Source organism: Heptranchias perlo, chromosome 18, assembly GCF_035084215.1.
Source record: "Heptranchias perlo isolate sHepPer1 chromosome 18, sHepPer1.hap1, whole genome shotgun sequence".
NCBI classification, from domain to species: domain Eukaryota; kingdom Metazoa; phylum Chordata; class Chondrichthyes; order Hexanchiformes; family Hexanchidae; genus Heptranchias; species Heptranchias perlo.
This window is the reverse complement of record NC_090342.1, coordinates 11,149,618-11,171,234: the sequence shown is the minus strand read 5'-3', so window position 1 is coordinate 11,171,234 and position 21,617 is coordinate 11,149,618. Positions and strand designations below refer to the sequence as shown.

Below are 21,617 nucleotides of genomic sequence, written 5' to 3'. Positions count from 1 at the left end.
TTTCTAAACTCCAGTGTATACAGACCCAACTTGTCCAACCTTTCCTCATACGATAACCCCCTCATCCCAGGAATCAGTCGAGTAAATTTTCTCTGAACCGTTTCTAAAGCAATTATGTCCTTTCTTAAATAAGGAGACGAAAACTGCACACAGTATTCTAGATGTGGTCTCACCAATGCCCTGTACAACTGTAGCAAAACATCTCTACTTTTATATTCCATTCTCCTTGCAATAAATGACAACATTCCATTTGCCTTCCTGATCACTTGCTGTACCTGCATACTAACTTTTTGTGATTCATGTACTAGGACACCCAGATCCCTCTATACCTCAGAGTTCTGCAAGCTCTCTCCATTTAAATAATATGCTGCTTTTCTATTCCTCCTGCCAAAGTGGTCAAGTTCACATTTTCCCACATTATACTCCATCTGCCAATTTTTTGCCCACTCACTTAACCTATCTATATCCCTTTGCGGACTCCTCATGTCCTCTTCACAACTTACTTTCCTACCTACCTTTGTGTCATCAGCAAATTTAGCAACCATACATTCGGTCCTTTCATTCAAGTCATTGATATGACTGGGTAGAGGGGGCAAGTTCTCTTCCCTGAAGGATGTTAGTGAACAAGTTGAGTTTTTAACAACATTTCAGCAGCTGTCTTGCTTCTTTCTTTTTGCTGGTGCTGGCCCACAAATGACCAGATTTATTGAATTCAGTTTCACAACTTGCCCTGTTGGGATTGAATTCACAACCTCTAGTCCAGTATCAAAACCATTACACTGGTACTATGCCAGCCATAGTTTTTCTTGATAATAAGTACAAATTATTGCTCGATAAACTTGCAGTAATAATATCAGAATCATTAATCTTTCAGTGTGACAATCATCATACATTGCCCACATGGATTACACAATTGGCCAATGTCAGTAAGTCTGACCCAAAACTGACGGAAAACACCCTATAAAATTAACAGTACAAGTGAAGATTTCCGATTTTTCCATGGTGCACTGAACTGAAAAAGGCATAGAAAAATTTCCCTACATGTCTTACACATAGACATATAAAAGATACCAGAGAGTGACCTCCAGGTAGCCATCTAATCTTCCAGGTTCAGGTGACAGCATTACACCATTCATGCTTTGCAGCCACACAGTTGTTTCTTTTTTTTGTGCTTTTTGGGGAATTCTTGTGCTCATTAAACTAAGGAATGGCAGTGTGGGGAGAGAGGGAGGTAGATTTTCAACTTGATACCGAGCATAAAACTGGCATTGCGTTACAGATTGGATGCCCGATTTTCAAATCCATTGATTTCGTGCATTTTTTTTTATAACAGTTGGACGATCTGCATCCAAAGTCTTATGCCGGATGCCAAGTTTAACGTCTACCCCGGGGTTTTTTCACTGTTCTTTACAACCAGTGGCATCATATGAACACGTCGGCCAGGAAGAGGCTAGTTGGTCATCAAACATTTCCAGTTCAGACAAAGCATAGCCAGGGATTTTTTTAAAAAGAAAATAACTTGCACTTATGTAACACCTTTCACATCCTCAGTGTTAATTGTATCCATGTGATTTATACCAATTAATGTTAATTGTATTCAGGTGGTGCGTATCAATTGGGAACTCTCTTATATCCAGGGTGTGATATGGGTGTAAATGTGGAGTTCTGTGAATAAAGGTTTGGGAGCAACTGAAGACTAGACTCTAGTAGTCTATCCTTCACCACCTGGCTATCCAATTTATAACACTCAGGACATCCCAAAGCACTTCACAGCCAATGAAGTATGTTTGAAATGTAGTCACTGTTGTTTTGTAAATAAATACAGCAATTAATTTTCACACAGCAAGATCCCACACACAGCAATGAGATAGATGACCAGTAGTATCTATTTTAGGTGACGCTGGTTGAGGGAGATCTCCCTTGCTCTTCGTCCAATAATGCTAGGGAATCTTTCATAGTCACCTGAGTAGGCAGAGCCTCAGTTTAATATCTCATCTGAAACACATTGTATCACTCCTTCAGTACCACACTGAAGTGTCAATCAAAGTTAGGAGCTGATGGAGCTTGAACCTTCTAACTCAGAGGTAAAAGTCCCACCACTGAGCCAAGGCTGATTTCTTTGCTGTCTTCTTGCGATACGCCTAGCTCCTGATAGTATTTCTTACCATCTTATTCCGATCCTCACATCAGCAATTATCGTAAACTCTCTAAATGAACTTACCAGTTTAGTGCCAATTTGTGCCCAATAGTTGTCAGCTTTGCGCCATGACCTGAGTTCATGTAAAAACTCGATTACCATCAGAAAGAAGTCAGTGTCGTCCCAACAGTCTGAACTGGATTAAAACCCAGGTCCAAGAGCTAATTTACTGCACTACCCAATCCTTTTTCAAGTCATTTGAACCCACAATTCGATAACTATCTGGTGACCATTCTTGCACATCCAATAACGTTATTCTCTAGCCCCCCCACCCCAACCCCGGAAATATGCAACACTAATAAACACCAACTTATCTGTAAGGGGACGTTTTAATGTGGAGGACAAGTCTATAATTTCAAGATGACGTTAATCTTCAAGATTACAAGTCTATGCTGATAGAAAGCAGGAGCCAGCAAGAAAAAAAAATCAAAGCAACCAGAATTTAACCATGGTATAAAAAATAGCAATTATTGTGCCACATTTTTTTGATAGGTACATTGTTATGAATGATCAAAATTATCTACATCTTTGCTACTTGAATTTTATTTACCGTTTACATTGAAAACAAAGATTTGTACAAGTCCAGAAACAAAACAAAAAAAAAGTTTCAAAAACTGTGCTACATTTTACCGCATCACTGAGTTAAACATCTGCTCCACATCTGCCCCCTTTTGGGGTATTGAATTTTCTGTTGCTTTGCGGAGTACACAGAAATCGTTATCGTTAAATAATATCTGTAAGGATTTTGTCACATCAAATCATAACGCCGAATATTCCAAATAAAGATACAGTGATAAACATAATTCCTAAGTAACTTGCATACAAGCAGAACTGATGTTACAACAAGCATGTTGTGGGTTATTAATATTATTTTGATAATGTAAAAAGATTCTAACACTTTCAGACTTGTTCCTCCATATAACAATTTAAACCAAATAAAAAGATGTTATTTAGATATTGTGATAGTGCACACATTTCAGTACACTGAAGTTATTAAAATATTTTGGAACTGTATTTGTTCAATTGCTTCAGAGGTTCCTGTAATACCTGTTTTGTATGATTTATGTATATGGATAAGCATTTACTGTCAATAGCAGACTGCTATTATTCACATTTACCATAATGTATTCATTTCTATAACAAAAAAAAGTCCAAACTGTGAAAACCGAAAGCCTCTCAACATTTTGAAGTTCCGAACGTAGGTGAGAACATCTCAACTCGCACCTACCCAGAAGGCCGCGGCTGCAAAAAGGTCACTGAGAGTGCAAGAGCGCACAGTCCGGTAGTAACTAACTTTAGGACATCTCCATTTTGCCGCACTGGTCCATGAAACCCCCTCCGTTGCTCTTATACAAAAATATGAACCATCCGTTCAGATGTGACGAAAACTGTCGCGGTCGCAACGATGATTCCGCAAGAGAAACGGTTGCTGCTCCTCTTGTTGTAAGTAACATTTTAGAATTCAGCAGCAAAGCTCAATGGATACAGTTCAGTGAGTCCTCCTCTTATGTACATCCTATTAAGAAACGGCAGACTGGGAAAAAAATCCATATAGTGTTAGATCCCTAGTGACTTCTTAAACTCTTAATTCCACATCATTGAGTGAGCTGCACATTGTCTTGTCTGAGCTCATGTGGAAGTGTCCCTGGTTGGAGCAGCCATGATGTCTGGGGACCTGCGGCAGGTGATGGATAAAGGAAAGGACCCAATGTTCAAGCTTAGCTATCTTCAAAGAGTGGCCCGTCCTCTCTCGTTAACTATCGTGTCACCTATGAAGAACAAAGGTCAACAGAAAGTCAGAGGCCTCTTGAGGAACCTGTCAGTCAACAAACTGTAGAACCCCGAAATAGTTTTACAACTAAAATCGAAGAGAGTTAGTGTGCATTTGAGCTTAATGGGCAAGTACTATCAGTAAACACACAATATTGGTAAACCATGAGTTTGATTTTATTCAGTAATTACAGTTGTAAAGCTCCTCTGCTGGGCTCTGTATTTAACCATTTTTGTGTTGTATATACAGGAGCAAGCCCAATCCTTATTACTGGTGGCTATGTATTTAGTCTCCTTGGAGACTCATCGTGGGATGGCCGTGTTGTTTTCAGTTTCCATTGAATAATTCTGACAGACTGGGGAAAAGAAGCAGCTGGCCATAATCAGTATCTAAAGGGACCTACAGCAAAGAGTGGATGCGTGTGCAGAGGTAACATTAGCTGCATCTCATTGATGGCTTTTTATTTAGTCTCTTTAGATTGGGATGTCCAAACTGCGGTCATGGATCAGATGAAATCCCTGAGGTGCGTACTGTGGAGCCTCAGGGACTGCATATAACGTCCAAATCTATATCCCTATCAATTTGCTGCTGATAATACAATTATCCCTTTCAATTTGCTGCTGTTGTTTTTTTTCTGATTTAGGATTTATCTATTAATGAGGCTAAAGTGCTAAGAGCAAGCCTTTCCAAAACTGCAGGCCCATTGCATTCTAACAGGATAAACCAGTGAATAAAAATATAATGAGCACAAATAAGACTCAGTTGCCTGAGCTTCAAGGGTGGGGGACTTCCTTTATCATAGTAATTATTTTTACAAATAAGTGGCTCGCTGGGCCATTTCACTGGCCATTAAAAATCATCCGCATAGCGTGTGACTGGAGTCACATGTAAGCCAGACCAGGTTGGGGAGGTTGCTATCCTTCGCAGAAGGACATTAGTGAGCCAGTTGGGTTTTTACAGCAATTTGACAGCCTCCATGATCATTTTTATTCTGGCACCAGACCACAAATGACTAGATTTATTGAATTCAATTTCATAACTCGCCGCGGTGGGATTTAAACCCATGGCCTCTGGATTGGTAGTGCAACACCGTAACGAGAGCAATGTCCCCCTTTAATACAGCAAACACTCGTCCGATATTTCGTCCCGGTCTTTAATTTTTTTTTGCATCATTTTACCTGTACATGAAGAAAGTATCAAAGTGAATATTTTCCACTTACTGAGGGCAGCCATTTAGTGCTTTGGAGAGATCGGCAGCAATCTTTGTCACCAGATGATGATGTCACACTGCTGGCTAAAATACATAGGGAAACTATAAATGTCAACACAGGACAGCTTCTTGCTTTTAATGAGGAGATGGTATTTTTTTTTTAAATAACTTTTTATTTTAACTACTGCTTAAACAGAGGAGTTTTTTTTAAAATCTGTGTTAATAGTTTTTCTGCGCTCTGGTGACAAACAACAAAACCCAATAATGAGTCTTATACCCCATTTATATTAGGGTTTCTTTTCCCACTGATGGTAGCAGTGCCCCCTGGTGGCTAGGGTTGCCAACTCTGGTTGGACCGATTCCTGGAGATTTCATCACATGACTGCCTGCCTCCAAAGGCTCCACCCCCACACGCCTGCCATTGGTCGCCCAACTCGCCCATCCTCATGATGCACCGCCTTCCCACGGATAATTGGAAAGCAAATAGACTATTCAGTACCCGATTGGATGATTCTTGACTGTCAGTCAAACGGCCTTTTTTCTCCCCCCCAAGTCCATAAGTTTTATAACTAGTAAACAAAAATGTTCAAAGAAAATATTTTTAAAAGCACAAATTTTTTTTTACTGCCCCTATGATTTTTCTCCCGGGTTGTTACTTGCAGCAGTTTCCTGGAGACTCCAGGGCGATCCTGGAGGGTTGGCAACCCTGCTGGTGGGAAACTCCTCCTCGGTAAAAGCTGTGGCTCTGTGGGAGACACACACGCCACCGAGGTCGGTGTTTCTCAGGCTCCGCTTCCAACAGCAAGGCCACCTCAGCCGCCAATGTAACCGGGGCCACTTGGTGCTGTGGAAAGAACCAAGGCCACCTGCAAGCTAAATTCCAAGCAGTTTGTCTGCAAACCAATCGTTTGAATAGGTAGCAATTCTGAGTTAAATACTTGTCAATGGTGACTGCAAAACAACCTCACAAGTGTTTCAAAGCCCATCCAGCTGCTGTTGAAACCACCCTGCAGTATAATGAGAAAATGACACCAATACACAGTAGGTTGTGATGAAGGGTCCTAACCTGAGTCTTCCCTCTTTTCAAATACTGACTGAAGCAATTATCTGTTTTTATTTCAGGCCTCCAGTATTCACAATTTTTCTTTTCCTTTTTATCTAATAAAAGCAGGTTGCTTTCAACCGCAGTGGGGGCTGGGAGCCAGTGTTGGAAGATTGCTCCCGGAAGCTGTTCTCCACAGTAAATCCACCGTTTGATCTCCACGTAATTTCAGCCAACTACACGCAGTGTGACATCATGTTCTGGTGACAAAAGGCTGCTAATGATCTCTCCAGCGCCATCAATGGCTGCTTTTCAGTAAGTGCACGTGTATTAAAGGCAGCGCGTGGCCTGTGTGACTGGTAGTGTAACAGTAGCAGCAACCGTGATAAGAAAGCTCTACGCTGAGGGAGTGCTATCGATGGCAAACTGTTGTTAACGACATTCAATGACGTAAGGGACCCATTTTCCTGAGACCCACATTCCATAGGTCCCCTAAGCTGTTATTGAGATCTCTTTTGAAACCAAACCCACAGAGCCAGATTCCCTCCCTCTCCACAGATCTCCGGCCTACAACGGGTTTTGAATAGGAGTGACACCGTTAGCTAAAGTAAACAGGGCACAGCAACAGCTGAAGAGTATGGGTTTGAGGTGGAATGCCACACAAACACATTAAGCATTCACCTGCTAATAAAGCCAGCAGCTTCTAAGCAATATACGATAGGCACCAACAGTGGACGAGAGCCTCGGTTAGATTTAAAACCTGGTACCAGAAATGAAAGGACAAAGGGACTGAAATCCGTCTCGGGCGGCAGTGGAAAATGGGCGGTGACGGATCGACTGCTCGCTTTATACACGGCCCGATTTCCGTTTCCGTTGATTTCAAAGGGAAAAGAAAATCGGGCAGCGTGTAAAATGGACCATTTTGTACTACCGCCTGAGACACTAATTTCACCATCAAAGTCTCTCATCTCTGATTCGAAGCGGTTTTAATGCCAGAAATGAGATCTGGGACAATTTGTGCTGAGGGTTTATGCTCACTGAGAACCGCATCAGCAGTTTAAGTTGCAATAATTTTTTTTAAATGAATAATTGTTAATAAGGAGCTTTGCTCAGCAATTCACAGCAGGCCTAATTTTTTTATATTGCAGTATAGTTGTTAAAGAAATCCAAAAAAATAATCATCTTTGATATTGATTATTTGACCAATAATTAAAGGTCTGCAAATATTTGATACAATATAATCAATCAGAACATAGGATGGGTTTCTCTGCTGATAATATATAGTGGCTGCACACAATCAATCACAACCCATCAACTGAATCATAAGACCATGATGGATACAGATATGTCCATCTTTCAGGATAGAATAGAAATGTTGCCACTGATACATGGGGAAAGAATGACACCAAAAAGAGCAAACAAGCTTTTCAAAAGGTGAAAATTATAAAGAATTGTATTTTAAAAAAGCCTTGTCTGTTTTTCCTCATGAAGTGCCATTATCTGCCAATAGATGTCACTGCTAATGTTCTGCTAGTAGAGGCAGTTAGTGTGTTAATGCACAGCCATGGAGTAAGACGTCAGAAGTTTGGGTTTCTTCCCCGACTCCCAACACTACTGAGTTCCTGGTCTCATCCAAAGCCAGCAAAGCACAGTGGCAAGAGGAGAAAATGGGGTAAGTCAAGGCAAGGAACTTTAGTAGCGTGAGAAAGGACAATGAACAAGCAATCCAAACCAGCTGCTTCCAGGCACTTGTTAGGGGCTAGATCAACAACAACAGCAGCAACATCCATCTGGGAGCTGGGCTCAAACCCACACACTTAGTTTAAAAGTGATGTTTGGTGCAAGGTACTTAAAACATTTGAAAAAAAATATTTCAAACTGAGGATTGTATGGTCCAGTGGAATTACATATTGTTTTTCACATCTGAGGCCTAGATTCATAGCCAGCTCAGAATGATGCAGTTTGAAGTGCCTTCTCTCTTGGAACTGTCAGACTGGTGCAATTTGAGGTGCTTTTCTGAGGTCAAAGGACATTTTTTTGGGTAGCGTAGAGCGAGCTCAATTTTGTGTGTATTCTATTGTTGCACCTAGCTTGAATCATGGACATTAGTTCCATTCCACAGCCATTACCCTACCCTTGAACTACCTAAAAATTCATTAAGGAACAAAATAAAAGTCCACTGTCTCTGTGAGGGTGCTACATTAAGCATGTTTGTGTGGTCTCAACCCAGTCATCCTGGGCCGTGGTGCCACAGCCACCAGTTTGGCATCAATGAGCACTAAATTGTCCAGTCTCACAGAAGAGGACCAACTAAGATGGCTGGCAGAGGGAAAGAAATGCTGGAAATAGCATGACAGGGCTTCTCTTCTGAGGCTGGAATTAAGGCAGAAGTAAAGCTTTGTTGAGGTGTGTGCATTATTCAGCACCATGTTACACCTGACCTGGGAGCCAGGGAGTGCTTAATTCCAACACTTGATGGGTGGGGAGAATGTTCTGATCCCCGGCTCGGACATCCATCACCTTGATGAGCCCAAATTATCATAGAATCCCACAGCACAGAAGGAGGCTATTCGGCCCATTGTGCCCGTGCCGGCTCTCTGAAAGAGCAAAGAATTGGTCCCACTGCCCCTGCTCCTTCCCCATAGCCCTACAAATTTTTCCTTTTTAAGTAGAGGTCCAATTCCCTCTTGAATATTACTATTGAATCTGCTTCCACCACCCTTTCAAGTAGTGCATTCCAAATCATCATAACAACTCGCTGAGTTTAAAAAATGTTCTCATCTCCCCGTGGCTTTTTTGCCAAATACCTTAAAGTTTTTTTTTGAAAGTGAGAAGTTAAAATAGTTTTAAAAACCTAATAATTTTTTTACCGGCACCTATTGCTAGAAAAGAGTGCTACACAACTAGAAGACACTAGGCCTTATGGCATCAACATTTTGTACACTGCCATAAGGCCATTCACCTTGTGCATTATTACCGAATCAGCTTCAGAAATTTATACTCGGTGAGGATCAAGGCTTAATGTGGATTCTGCAGCAGATATAATGTTAGTTATTATGCCTGCATTTAGTGGCTATAAAGGATCAATCCAAGTTTATACAATAGCATGACAACCTGCCATCTGGGAACAGACTTGTGCAAAAGCTGAATTAAATCCATTTGAAATGACTAAGCTCTCCTGTAAGTGGAACGAGGGATAGGTCCTAACAGCAGACCGTGGTGTTATTAGTTTTGTATTAAATAAAATTCAGGAGGATAGAACATAATACTTCTAACCCCCACCCCAATTAGGAGATTATTTTTACAAAGCTATGATGAGAGATGAGGAACTGCAAAACGCAAATGCAGTTACATCTTAACTAAGAAGACTTGACAGCCTACAACTGACGCACTACCTTGTCTTCAATTACATGACCATTGATGTCATTTATTTGAACTGTCATATAGCTTATTGATTTTACATGGTGTTTTGAAAGGCAGACAGCGCAGAGAACAAAGTGCAAGTGAAGTTATAGCCCTACTTCTGGTCAATAATTTATTTATACTACACAGTTAGAAGACAGGTTTTTATCTTTTAAACAGGAAAATAAACACCTCAAGTCTTTTTTGAAGTTGACATGTCCTCAGGCAGGGTTTATGGAAGCAGCATCATTAAGAGAATCTGACCGGGAGCTGGTTAGAGTGCTTATCTAGGCCCCAGTGCCCCTGAGTTACAGAAGAGAGAGGGAAGAAAGACTGATCCAAGGATTTCTGCACCTGATCACTGTCTGAACAGAGGGCATCGTCTGTGCTCCCCCCGCCCCGGTTTGAATAACCTGCTGATTGCTTTAGGTGAGACTATGGCCACTTGGGCAGACAACATGCCCCCAGCAGAAATGAGCTTCCAGAATAGAGGAGGAAAGGTCAGGAAAAATGAAGAAAAGCAAAAAGTTTGCACAAGAAAGGGAAGGCAACCCAACACAAAGAAGATCAATTTGGGACGCTAATTCTTTTGTGATGGGATTTGCATAGATGTATATCTGTGTGTGTGTGTGTGTGTGTGTGTTAGACTCTCTTTCGCATCACTGAAATTATTCAAGTATACATATTTCCATGCCGTGTATTAATTTATTTTCTGATTCTCATGTATGCACGTAGTCTCCGTATTATAAAAAGGGATATAAAAGCACTGGAGAAGGTGCAAAAGAGATTTACAAGGATGATACCAGAACTGAGAGGTTATACCCATCAGGAAAGATTGAACAGGCTGTGGCTCTTTTCTCTAGAAAAGAAAAGACTGAGGGGTGACCTGATAGAGGTTTTTAGATAATGAAAGGGTTTGATAGGGTAGACTTGGAGAAGATGATTCCACTCGTGGGGGAGACCAGAACTAGGGGCCGTAAATATAAGATAGTCACTAATAAATCCAATATGGAATTCAGAAGAAACTTCTTTAACCAGAGAGTGATTGGAATGTGGAACTCACTACCACAAGGAGTGGTTGAGGCGAATAGCATAGATACATTTAAGGGGAAGCCAGATAAACATGAGGGAGAAAGGAATAGAAGGTAACGCTGATAGGGTTAGATGAAGAAGGGTGGGAGGAGGCTCATGTGGAGCATAAACACTGGCATGAAACAGTTGGGCTGAATGGCCTGTTTCTGTGCTGTATATTCTATGTAATACTCCATGCAAGGGCAAGAAGAGTTCAAAAAAGAACCCAACAGTCCCTGACAAAGACTGAAGTGATAAATATTGATTAACATATTTTAAAATGTCATCACTTCATGCAGATATGTGTGTAATGATGAGATGTAGTGGTTGACTACATCCAGCTCCATGTAGTATACAAGATGTCAGTTAGGCGAGGCAGTGCAGAATGGGGCATGAGCCAATGCTGAATAGAATGAAGGCAAACGGAGCTTAAGGCAGCTCTACCCAAAAAGCCGTTGTTTTCAATTCCCACACCACCGTTTTTAATTTACTTTCTAAGAAAGTGCCTTTGTCACATCTCTCAGAATTCCCAAATTACTTCACAGACAATTAATTAACTTTGAAGAGCAGTCATTGTTATAGAGGTGATAGTGGCAGCCATTTTGCACATTTTTGTAAGATTTGGTGAAGAGATCATAGATTATACTTACAGGCTGATTCCACGATCCGGTGTTCCCAACTGGGAGCAGCGCTCACAGGAAATGCATTTTGGGAAATTGCAGGCACGCAGCCCGTGATTTGTGAGTGCCGCTTCCTGCAAGGAACACCAGATTGTGGAATCACCCATTTAAAGTTCCCATCCGCTCTTTGCTTATATAACAGATATCCTTTGCTAAGCTTCCGATCAGTGGTGTTCTATTTTTTTTTCCCAGCATGAAAATAGCAGAACACCACTGGCAGAACAGGTGTGAACAGGGGCTTAGCCCAGTAATGGAAATGGAGCCTTGCATTCATAGGGCACTTCCCACTGAGAGTTACTTTTAGAATGCACTCACTGTTCTTTGCGAGGGCAAAATGTCCTTAGCACTCACGCACAGGATAATTCAGACCTTTGTGTGTTTGCCAATACAGGGAGAGTGCTCCTGTGTTAAATTGACAGCATAATCTCTCATAACGCCCGTGGTGTCCTTATTATGACATAATTAAATTCAGAGTCGTTTATTCGAAAAAGTAAAAGCTAATATTCATACTTAAAAACAGCATGCAAAACTTAATGGACGGGAAATTCCTCGGAGTTACTCTTGCTCGGCCAGTGTTACTTCACCAGGAGTGCAGCAGAAACACAATCGCAGTCTGTTCATCTGTATTGTCTAGAAACTTGTGCAGTCTGATTACTATGACGTCCAGTCATACATTATAATTTAGTACGGCCATTATGTTTCATCAACGTTGTTTTATAAAAGCTGCTGATTGCGATGGCCTGCTAAACCATTCTTCCGTACGATCAACTTAAGAACATTTACACATTTACACTTTTAGAATGTTTCCCTGACTATCTAAGTGTAATTTATCTCAGCTTTTAAAGCTTATTGAAGACTTCAACAATAATGGATGTGCAGGAGTGCAGTGGGCTGTAATAATGTATCCTGTCCTTCAATCATGCTGCCTGTCCTCAGTTATAGTTACACTAATGACCAGTCATTTGTTATTGCTATTCAATTATATTTCAATGAGTAGGAAGAAGCTCAATGGGAACTGCGGAATAATTTCTGCATTTCACAGTTCTCCAGTGATTATTGTTTTTGTACCGTGGGGGTGATTTTAAAACGGAGCCGGGAAGGGGGTGAGGGGGTCAAATTGAGGTCGGGAAACCCATTAGTTCAGGTTTCCCAGACGTCCTTACGATTTTGACGTAAGGACCTCTTTTAATTTTTTTTGTCGGTTTCCCGTCTGACTGACTGGCTAATTGACAGGCTGGTCTCAGTCGGACGGGAGACTAGCCAGGGAGAGGATGTGTTCAGCTAAGTCTGTAGGTAAGTCTTTGTTTGTATGAATTGGGGGGGGGGGGGAGGGTACGGGGGTGCATTGGTGGGCACAGGGGGCATGGGTGGGCACAGGGGGCAAGAGCATGGGGCATAGGTGAGCACGGGGGTCGCAAGTCATGGGGAATGGGATCCGGGATCAGTCACGGTGAGGGTTGTCAGGATCGGGGGTCATCACGGGGGGTCCACGATCGTTGAGGGAGAGGGTCGGGAGTCGGAGGATCGGGTTCGGGGTGGGAGGATCGGAGTGGGGGGTCGGGGTTCCGCGATTGGGGTTCGGGGGTCCGCGATCATTGGGGGGGGTCAGTGCAGGTAGGCTTGTTGGGTCTGGGGGAAGCACTCCTCCTCCTCAGGGCCCACATGCTGTGCCTTTCTAGGCACCTAACTGTTAGTCTCGGACCTTCTCGCCTCCTTTCACCAGGTTGAAATCGGGAATTAGTGAAAAATGAAGGCCTGAAGCCTCCTTAAAAGGTTTTAAGGCCCAACCTGCCTCCTTGGGAGAGGGTTGGTCGCTCACCCCTCGACCCGCCCCGGTGAAAACCAGAAATGGGCGGGTTGTGGGCTGGTCTGAAACGGTGGCAATTTTCAATGCCCCCCGTCCCCAACCCACCCGTGTTTTTAATTTGAAAATTGAGCCCCATGCGTCTACAATATTGTTTTAGTGAAAGATAAAAGGGTACCGGAAATCTGGAATTCTCCTCCCTCAAAAAGGCTGTGGATGCTTGGACAATTGGAGCTTTCAAGACTGAGATCCCTAGATTTTTGTTAGGTAAGGGTATCAATGGATATGGAGCTAAGGAGGATAAATGGAGTTGAGGTGCAGATCAGCCGTGATCTAATTGAATGGCAGAGCAGGCTCGAGGGGCTGAATGGCCTACACCTGTTCCTATGATGAGTTCAGTTATTTTTCTTTTGCTTTATTAAGGACTACTATGGGCACAAAGACACTTTGATGCTCCTCGGGAACTTATCTGAGCTGCCCCTCCTCTTCCTTCTGAAAATCTGAGGGAAGGAAACATGACACAAGGTTGAGAATTAGTCAGGTGTATATAGAGGAATTTTGTGAATGGAAGGGGACTAAGTTTTGTTTCACACCTCCAGGGTTGTTAATTTCTGGGCTGCCACCTAGCACAGTGAGTACTCAGCTGAAACATTCAACATAAGGAATGGACAGATTGAGCAAGGAACAGATACAACTTCATGCCAAGGCAGACGGAGGTCAAAATAGTCTGAGCAGGTCGTGTGCATGAACCTAAATGGCTAGATATATTAGATGGACTGTATCGTGAGTGACTACCATCTTGAAAATCCCCTTGGAGTGACAAATGAAAGTCGTGGGCCCATTTCAGCTAAAAATAGAATATACTGCCGCACTGAGGCACCATGAGATTGTAGTTTTCTGACTCAGTACTTGTAAATGTTTTTAAAATTTGGGCTTCAATCATTGTAGGAAATATAAATCCGTGTTCGCCATTCGTGGAACTAAAATTGTATTGATGAGTTCTACTTTTGTTCAGTGGATTAAATTTGTCATTTTAAAAAGTATTTTACATTCATTAAATGTCACAGGGCTAAAACCTCACTTTGGCTCCATACTGAAGAGCAGCAATTCATTTTATTTTATTTTGAGATGCCCAAATGGTTTTCATTCTTCATTCTTACTGAAAGGATTTTGAAGATGGGAGTCAAAGAGCTGCAGATGGGGGCAAAGAGCATTGCTGTCATGGTAATATGCAAATGATACAACGTGATTATACATTCTGAAAATGTCTTGGATAATAAAGCTGTCCCACATGGCATAAAATTGTTTATGTTTATGTGTGTGTATAATCTGTTTTCCATTCAAGGATTTGCGTGGTGTTGCATATAACTCGATAGGGCTGGAGGCAACAGTGTAAAATGACAAATGACTCTGGTTTAATTGTACAATTATGTTTTTTTTTGTACAATTATGTTTAATGTTTAATTGTACAATTATGTTTTTTTTTGTACAATTATGTTTAATGTTTAATTGTACAATTATGTGTTTTCAACGTGTTCTAGTCCTTACTCAGTAAAGACTCTGGGTCTGAAATTTCTGGGGGCCTGCAATACTACTGGAAGAAGAGCAAGGCGCTGGGACTTCTGGCTTCGAATCTGCCCTGGCCTTGACCATTTCCCCAGATCCGAGGATGGGTTATTTGCATAAAGTGGGTGTGCGACCATGCCATTTACAGTACTTCCTGGGTACTTGCTCCCCTGGGGAGGGGGGAAGGGAGGGAGAGAGAGATGCTAAACACCACCCCCCCACCACCTCCCAAAGACTGAATAGATTCTGCAGTTGCCACTTTCCTAGCGTCAATCAATCTTAGGATACAGGCATTAACAGTCCTATTTCCGCCAGTGGAAGGTAAGTATATCCATCTCCTCTTCTGATGTCAGCACGGGAAAGGGCAGATCGAAAAATCACCTGCCCCTGTACCCCCCTTGTCAGAATTTCTCATTGGGCCAAAAAAAGTGGAAACAGGCCACACCCAAATTCCAGCACTCTTCCCCCCCCCCTCTCTCTCCCACCGCGCCCCCTCCCAACCCCCCTTTCCACCGCCATGGTACATCCCTGCAACATCCTCCCAGGTCCAGGAATTTCGGTCACTCCCAAGTATAAAATGCTTTGAAAAAGAATCCAGGGGCTAGAAACTAACGATTGCCATTTTTCTGACAGGAACAGTTTACAGGAGCACAGAGAGGAATTTAGCCTGAGTGTGTTGAGCTGCCGATTTCCCTTCGGTTACGGGCTGTGTTACGGCCATGTGATCTTTCCACTTTGCCCTTTGCCCCAGCAATCCTCCGCCACCCACCCCCCCCCTTCTCCCGGGCACTAAAGTTGAAAGTTTACCCCTTTTGTGTTTTCAGATGTGGGTCAGGGCAGTTGAAGATGAATTTGGTAATTGATGAAGATGGTAGGTGATTATTTTAGAAAAAAGTGCAAAATTGGTCAAAATAATCTTGAAAATGTTTTTAGGAGTTTTTTTTTAAACTCGATGTGTATAATTTCTTTTTTAAAAAGCCCACTTATGCGGATGGTTATCCTGCAATGTGTTTTGTGCACAAGGGATTATTCAGTGAGTCCTTAATTGTTCAAAAATATCACTGAGGAGACCTGCTGACTGGTGAGAGTGCAGTCATTCCTGAGGTTTTGCCTGTTGCTTACAGTGCATGTGGAAGCAGTTCTATTTGTCAAACACCATGAAATTTGGTCTGTTTGACTGTTCCAATGCTGAGGTGATGCATTTAGCCAAGCGAGACTAGCAGACAGTACCCTAAGAAGGAAACTACATCTTTTCCCCAATGGCGCACTGATAATGTGTGTATGTGATGGGGCACAGAGGTGATTGCATTGCACATGCTGGAGAATGTCACTGTGAAAATTGCACAAAGGGTATTGGAAAATCTCTTTGGTCTGGTTCAAAGATCACGTCCACAGGTTAAACAGCCACTGTCATGAGCAATTCAAAAGCCAGGCATGTCTGACGGAGGCAGAAAGCTACTCGTGACAAAGAAAGTGATGGCAACCGTTGAAGTGGAACCTGCACAGTCTCAAGTGTGAAAACTTGCCTGAACCAGACTCATTGGGCAAATTTATATTATAGAGTAAATTCATCTATCCCATTCTCCCGGCACAGGGCATGTTGTACTGATTCTCTGACCTGTGAGCAGGAGTCCCCACTGGGAGCATGGGATTGGTGAATTTACTCATGACTTTAGGGTTATAGAGAAGAGAATCCTGCTTCATAGTGACGCCAATGCTGCAGCATTAATACAAAATCAGGGACTGACTGACCTGACCAGACTGCAGAGATGTAAAGACTACTTAGAGGAATTAGCCGCACACAACTTTACTTTGACACCACGTGGAGTTTAACACCGGTCTGGTTTCAAATGGGGGTCTCTTGGACTATTTTGTTTTGTTTTTAATTTTTGTGCTCTCATCAGGGTAAAGGATGCTAGTGCTGTGGAATGGAGCTCTTCCCAGTTCAGGAACTTAGTGCCATTTATAGCACAGCAGGTGTAGAATAAAGTTTCCTCTATTCTGCCCGAACAACATGCTTTAGCCCCAACTTCAAAAGACCACCCCTTTACTGCACTGCACCAGTGTAAAAAAAAATCCACAGAAGCTATCTTGTGACCTATCGGAGTGAGAATACCAAATTAGGGCATATTTTTGATGTTGACCCATGCCCACTAAGAAAGATGAAAGTACTTGTATTTATATAGCGTCTTTCACATCCTTGGGACATTCCAAAGTGCTTCACAGTCCATGAGTTACTTTTGAAGTGTAGTCACTGAGGTTGTGTTCGCAAACAGAGCAGCCAATTTGTACACAACAAGGTCATGCACACAAGCAGTGAGATAACTGATTAGTTAATCTGTTTTGGTGTTGTTGCTTGAGGGAGGAATGCTGGCCCGGATACCGGGAAAACTCCCAGCTCACCTTCAAAAAAAAAATTGGCAATAAATCTTTACATCCTCTAGGAACTGGATTGAGACTGCACAAGTTCATTTCACATAAGACCCTTGGGTTCATCAGACAGAGGGCACTTTCATCCGATCCATTTGGGCTGGCTTTGAATCCAGGTCACAGAGGTGAAAGGCCAGTGGCAAACCCCAATGCACCACCTAGTTCAGCTTAGACACTTTGTAAACCTACCTGGAGTTCATTTAAATGTTCAGATAGTTGTCGGAACTGCCACCTGCGGAGGTCTCTCCTGGGCAGGAGAATTGGAGTTCCAGCGAGGTGGTGTAAATGGAGTATTACCTGGCTGGAACCCCTACCAATCTCCAACCAGCAGCTGCAGTATAAATGCAGTTCAAGTTAAAGTCAATTGTATTGTGAAGCAGGCATTCCAAAAATGTCACCTTTACACTAGCCATATTCTGAAATTCAAATATTCTCTGGTTGGAAAAGTTGCAGATTATTGACTTACCTTAGTTGTCTTTACTTTATTTCCAGAGGCACAGCTCCAACCAGTACGATCTGGCAGTACTTTACATTCCTCTCCTTCAAGGCATGGCTGCATTTGACACCACCATTTCTGTAAAACTATTGAGGCTAGTTCAACAGAAAACAGGTAAACAGTTCATTAACTTAATTTTCCTTAGAAAGGCAAACATGTCATATTACCATGATACATTTATATTTCCCTTCCAGTTTTCTCCCCTCTTCTTCTGGTATCATGGCTTGTATTCCCTTGAGTACAAAAGACTGAGCAATGATCTATTTGAGGTGTTTAAGATGGTTAAAGGACTTGACAGGGTAGATAGAGAGAAACTATTTCCTCCGGTGGGGGAGTCCAGAGCAAGGGGGATAACCTTAAAATTAGAGCTAGGCCGTTCAGGGGTGATGTCAGAAAGCACTTCTTCACATCAAAGGGTAGTGGAAATCTGGAACCCCCTCCTCCAAAAAAGCTGTTTGAGGCTGGGGGTCAATTGAAAATGTCAAAACTGGGATTGATAGGTTTTTGTTAGGTAAGGGAACTAAGGGCTATGGAACCAAGGCGGGTAAGTGGAGTTGAGATACAGATCAGCCATGATCTAATTGAATAACGGAACAGGCTCGAGGGGCTGAATGGCATGCTCCCATTCCCATGTTGCTATCGTTCCACAGCTGCTAGCAGCTCTCCAGTACCTCACCAAGGTGGACATTCTTTGCAGGGATTCCATCGGGGAGTCGCACGGAGAGCACGGGTTGGAGATAGGGCTCCAATTGGAGTAGCCCCAATTCTCCAACCTGTGCTTCTGACCGGGAATGCAGAATCACAGGATCATTAAACGTGGGTCCAGAGTGAGTGTTGACTGGTTATTTTACTATGCGGGAAACACCGTAACTGAGCCTGTTTTTCTCCTCATAGGACAAATACGCACACTTTTCCAACAGGGTTCATTAAACAAGCTAATTTCCTCTCTTAGCCCAGGGGGAAACGAGGTTAATTGTATAGCCCATGAGATTAGCTGTCCAGGTCACTGAATATCATTCATAGCACCATTCTATTTCTTCGATACGACCAACATCTCTATTTAGTGTTCACCTGGAGACCCCCCCCACCCAAAGAGCTCATGAAGTGTATCCTGAACTCAGTACAAAAAAAGAAGTGGATGTCACTTAGAATTATAGAATCGTACAGCACAGAAGGAGGCCATTCAGCCCTTTGGCTCTTTGAAAGATCTATCCAATTAGTCCCACTCATCTGCAGTTGTTTTAAAGGAGCCATGTTACCTTCCCCATTTTAAAAAAAACCCTTTCAAAACTAAAAGCTTTGTTAATAATCAATGGAAATGAAAATAGAGCAGTTTTAATAATAAGCGGCCAATCTGCAACATGTTGAAAATCTGCCCCTATTAGCATAGAAAGATGTTGTCACATTCAGAGGAATGTTCAACCACCCATAGATGTAGGGGTAGATTTTGTTCTCACTGTGCTGGCAGTTAATAGTTTCAATGCCATAATCTGCAGTCCTAATATAATACTAAACGAGGACTGCATTTTAAACACCTCTTCCATATTGGTGATTAAGGCATTGAAATATATCTAATGTAAAACAAATGCAATTCCCCCCACACCTATGAAAGCTGTGACTCTCAATAATGGCGTTCAAATGTCAACTGCCCTCTGGTTTCTTGCTCGATTGGCCACTTTTTATGTGGGAACCTGAATAGTGAGTGTTGACAAGGAATTTGACTTCAAATCTTGACTTCACCCAACATCCGTCCACATGTACTTGCTTGGGGCATAGCGATCACGAGAAGGAAACCTAGCTCCTCATTCCCTCAACCAAGAGCACTGAAGCCAATTGTATCGCTCCTGCTGTCTCCCCACCCGACCAGCTAAGTCGGCACAAATCAGGGACTTTCTGGTTGCGTCAATACCACAACATGCAGTGCTTTTAGCCATCAGGGGACTAACCGATAGGCTGTCAATAAAACAGTGCACAGGAAATATTACAATCACCAATTCCTCAACCAGAACCTGCAGTGACTCTGATAAAGCCTGTAGCGCAAATGATCCTATTCGCTACAAAGTAAAATTGTGTTCGCTGGAGGTTGACACCGCGGCCCCCTTAAATAATTGTAAACAATTTTACAACACCAAGTTATAGTCCAACGATTTTATTTGAAATTTACATGCTTTCGGAGGCTTCCTCCTTCCTCAGGTAACTGTCAAGAACTCCTCGAAGTCTACGTAGGCTTCGAGGAGTTCCTGACATTTACCTGAGGAAGGAGGAAGCCTCCGAAAGCTTGTAAATTTCAAATAAAATCGTTGGACTATAACTTGGTGTTGTAAAATTGTTTACAATTGTCAACCCCAGTCCATCACCGGCATCTCCACACCCTTAAATAATAATCTAGACTGATAATCCAGAGAACGTGAGTTCAACTCCCACTATGGCAGTTTGAGAATTTGAATTCAGTGTCAAAAAAAATCTGGAAATTAAAAAGCTGGTACCAGTAAAAGTGACCATGAAGCTGTCGGATTGTCGTTAAAAACCCAACTGGTTCACTAATGTCCTTCAGGGAAGGAAATCTGCCATTATACCCGGCCTGAATTATATGTGACTCCAGTCCCACACCAACGTGGTTGACTCTGAACTGTCTTCTGAAGTGGCCTTGCAAGGCATTCAGTTGTACCAGCGGTTCAAGGAGAAAGCCCACTACCCATCTCCTCAGGGCAACAAGGCATGGGCAATAAATGCTGGACTTGCCAGCGATGCCCACATCCTGGGAATGAATTACCTAAAAACCTAGAAGGATATGAGTTGAGTCAAATTGGAAGGTATACTGAGCTGGACCAGTGGGGGTCAATTGAGAACCCTACCAGAGATTGTCTATGGTGTTGGCTTTTGGCACAAAAATGAATTGTGCAAATAAAACCACCAGCCATCATCAAGTTACATCGAAACTACAGCACAGAAATAGATCATTCGGCCCAACTGGTCTATGCTCCACACGAGCCTCCTCCCTCCCTGCTTCATCTACCCCTATCAGGATACCCTTCGATTCTTTTCTCCCTCATGTGCTTATTTAGCTTCCCCTTAAATGCATCTATGCTATTTGCCTCAAATACTCCTTTCTGTAGCGAGTTCCACATTCTTACCACTCTTTGGGTTAAGAAATTTCTCCTGAATTCCCTAGTGGATTTATTAGCAACTATTTTATATTTATGACCTCTAGTTTTGGTCTCCCCCACAAGTGGAAACATTTTCTCTACATCTACCCTATCAAACCTTATCTTAAAGACCTCTGTCAGGTCACCCCTCAGCCTTCTCTTTTCCAGACAAAAGAGCCCCAGCCTGTTCAGCCTTTCCTGACGAGGATATCCTCTCAGTTCTCGTATCAACCTTGTGAATCTTTTTTGCACCCTCTCCAATACCTCTATATCCTTTCTATAGTATGGAGACCAGAACTGTGCACAATACTCCAAGTGTGATCTAATCAAGGTTCCACACAAGTTTAACATAATTTCCTTGCTTTTCAATTTTATCCCTCTAGAAATGAACCCCAGTGCTTGATTTGCCTTTTTATGGCCTTATTAACCTGCGTCGCTACTTTTAGTGATTTGTGTACCTGTACGCAATCAGCCATGATCTCATTGAATGGCGGAGCAGGCTCCAAATGGCTTACTCCTGCTCCTACCTATCTTCTTATGTACCCCCAGATCCCTTTGCTCCTCTATCCCGTTTAGACTCTTATTATCCAAGCAGTATGTGGCCTCCTTATTCTTCCTACCAAAATGCACCACCTCACACTTACCTATATTGAAATTCATTTGCCAATTACACGCCCATTCTGCAAGTTCGTTAATGTCCTCTTGAATTTTGATGCATTCTTCCTTTGTATTAACTACACCCCCCAATTTGGTGTCGTCCTCAAATTTTGAAATTATACTTCTGATTCCAGAATCCAAATCG

At 42.4% G+C, this 21,617-nt stretch overlaps 2 protein-coding genes across 4 annotated transcripts in view; one reads left to right on the top strand and one right to left on the bottom strand.

Moving 5' to 3' along the window:
- Positions 1 to 21,617, bottom strand: part of LOC137334912 (chemokine-like protein TAFA-2) — a 104,937-nt gene that overhangs the window by 7,801 nt on the left and 75,519 nt on the right. Inside the window, 3 exon segments of the mRNA XM_067999998.1 lie at positions 516 to 606; positions 17,488 to 17,504; positions 17,640 to 17,764. Coding sequence (XP_067856099.1) covers positions 516 to 606; positions 17,488 to 17,504; positions 17,640 to 17,764 — 233 coding nt within the window.
- LOC137334593 (uncharacterized) overlaps positions 7,768 to 21,617 on the top strand; it is a 65,339-nt gene continuing 51,489 nt past the window's right edge. For all 3 annotated transcript variants that reach the window (XM_067999395.1, XM_067999396.1, XM_067999394.1), the window contains exons 1-2: positions 7,768 to 7,892; positions 17,666 to 17,783. The gene's annotated coding sequence lies outside the window, so the exon portion shown is untranslated. The remainder of the gene's footprint in view (positions 7,893 to 17,665; positions 17,784 to 21,617) is intronic.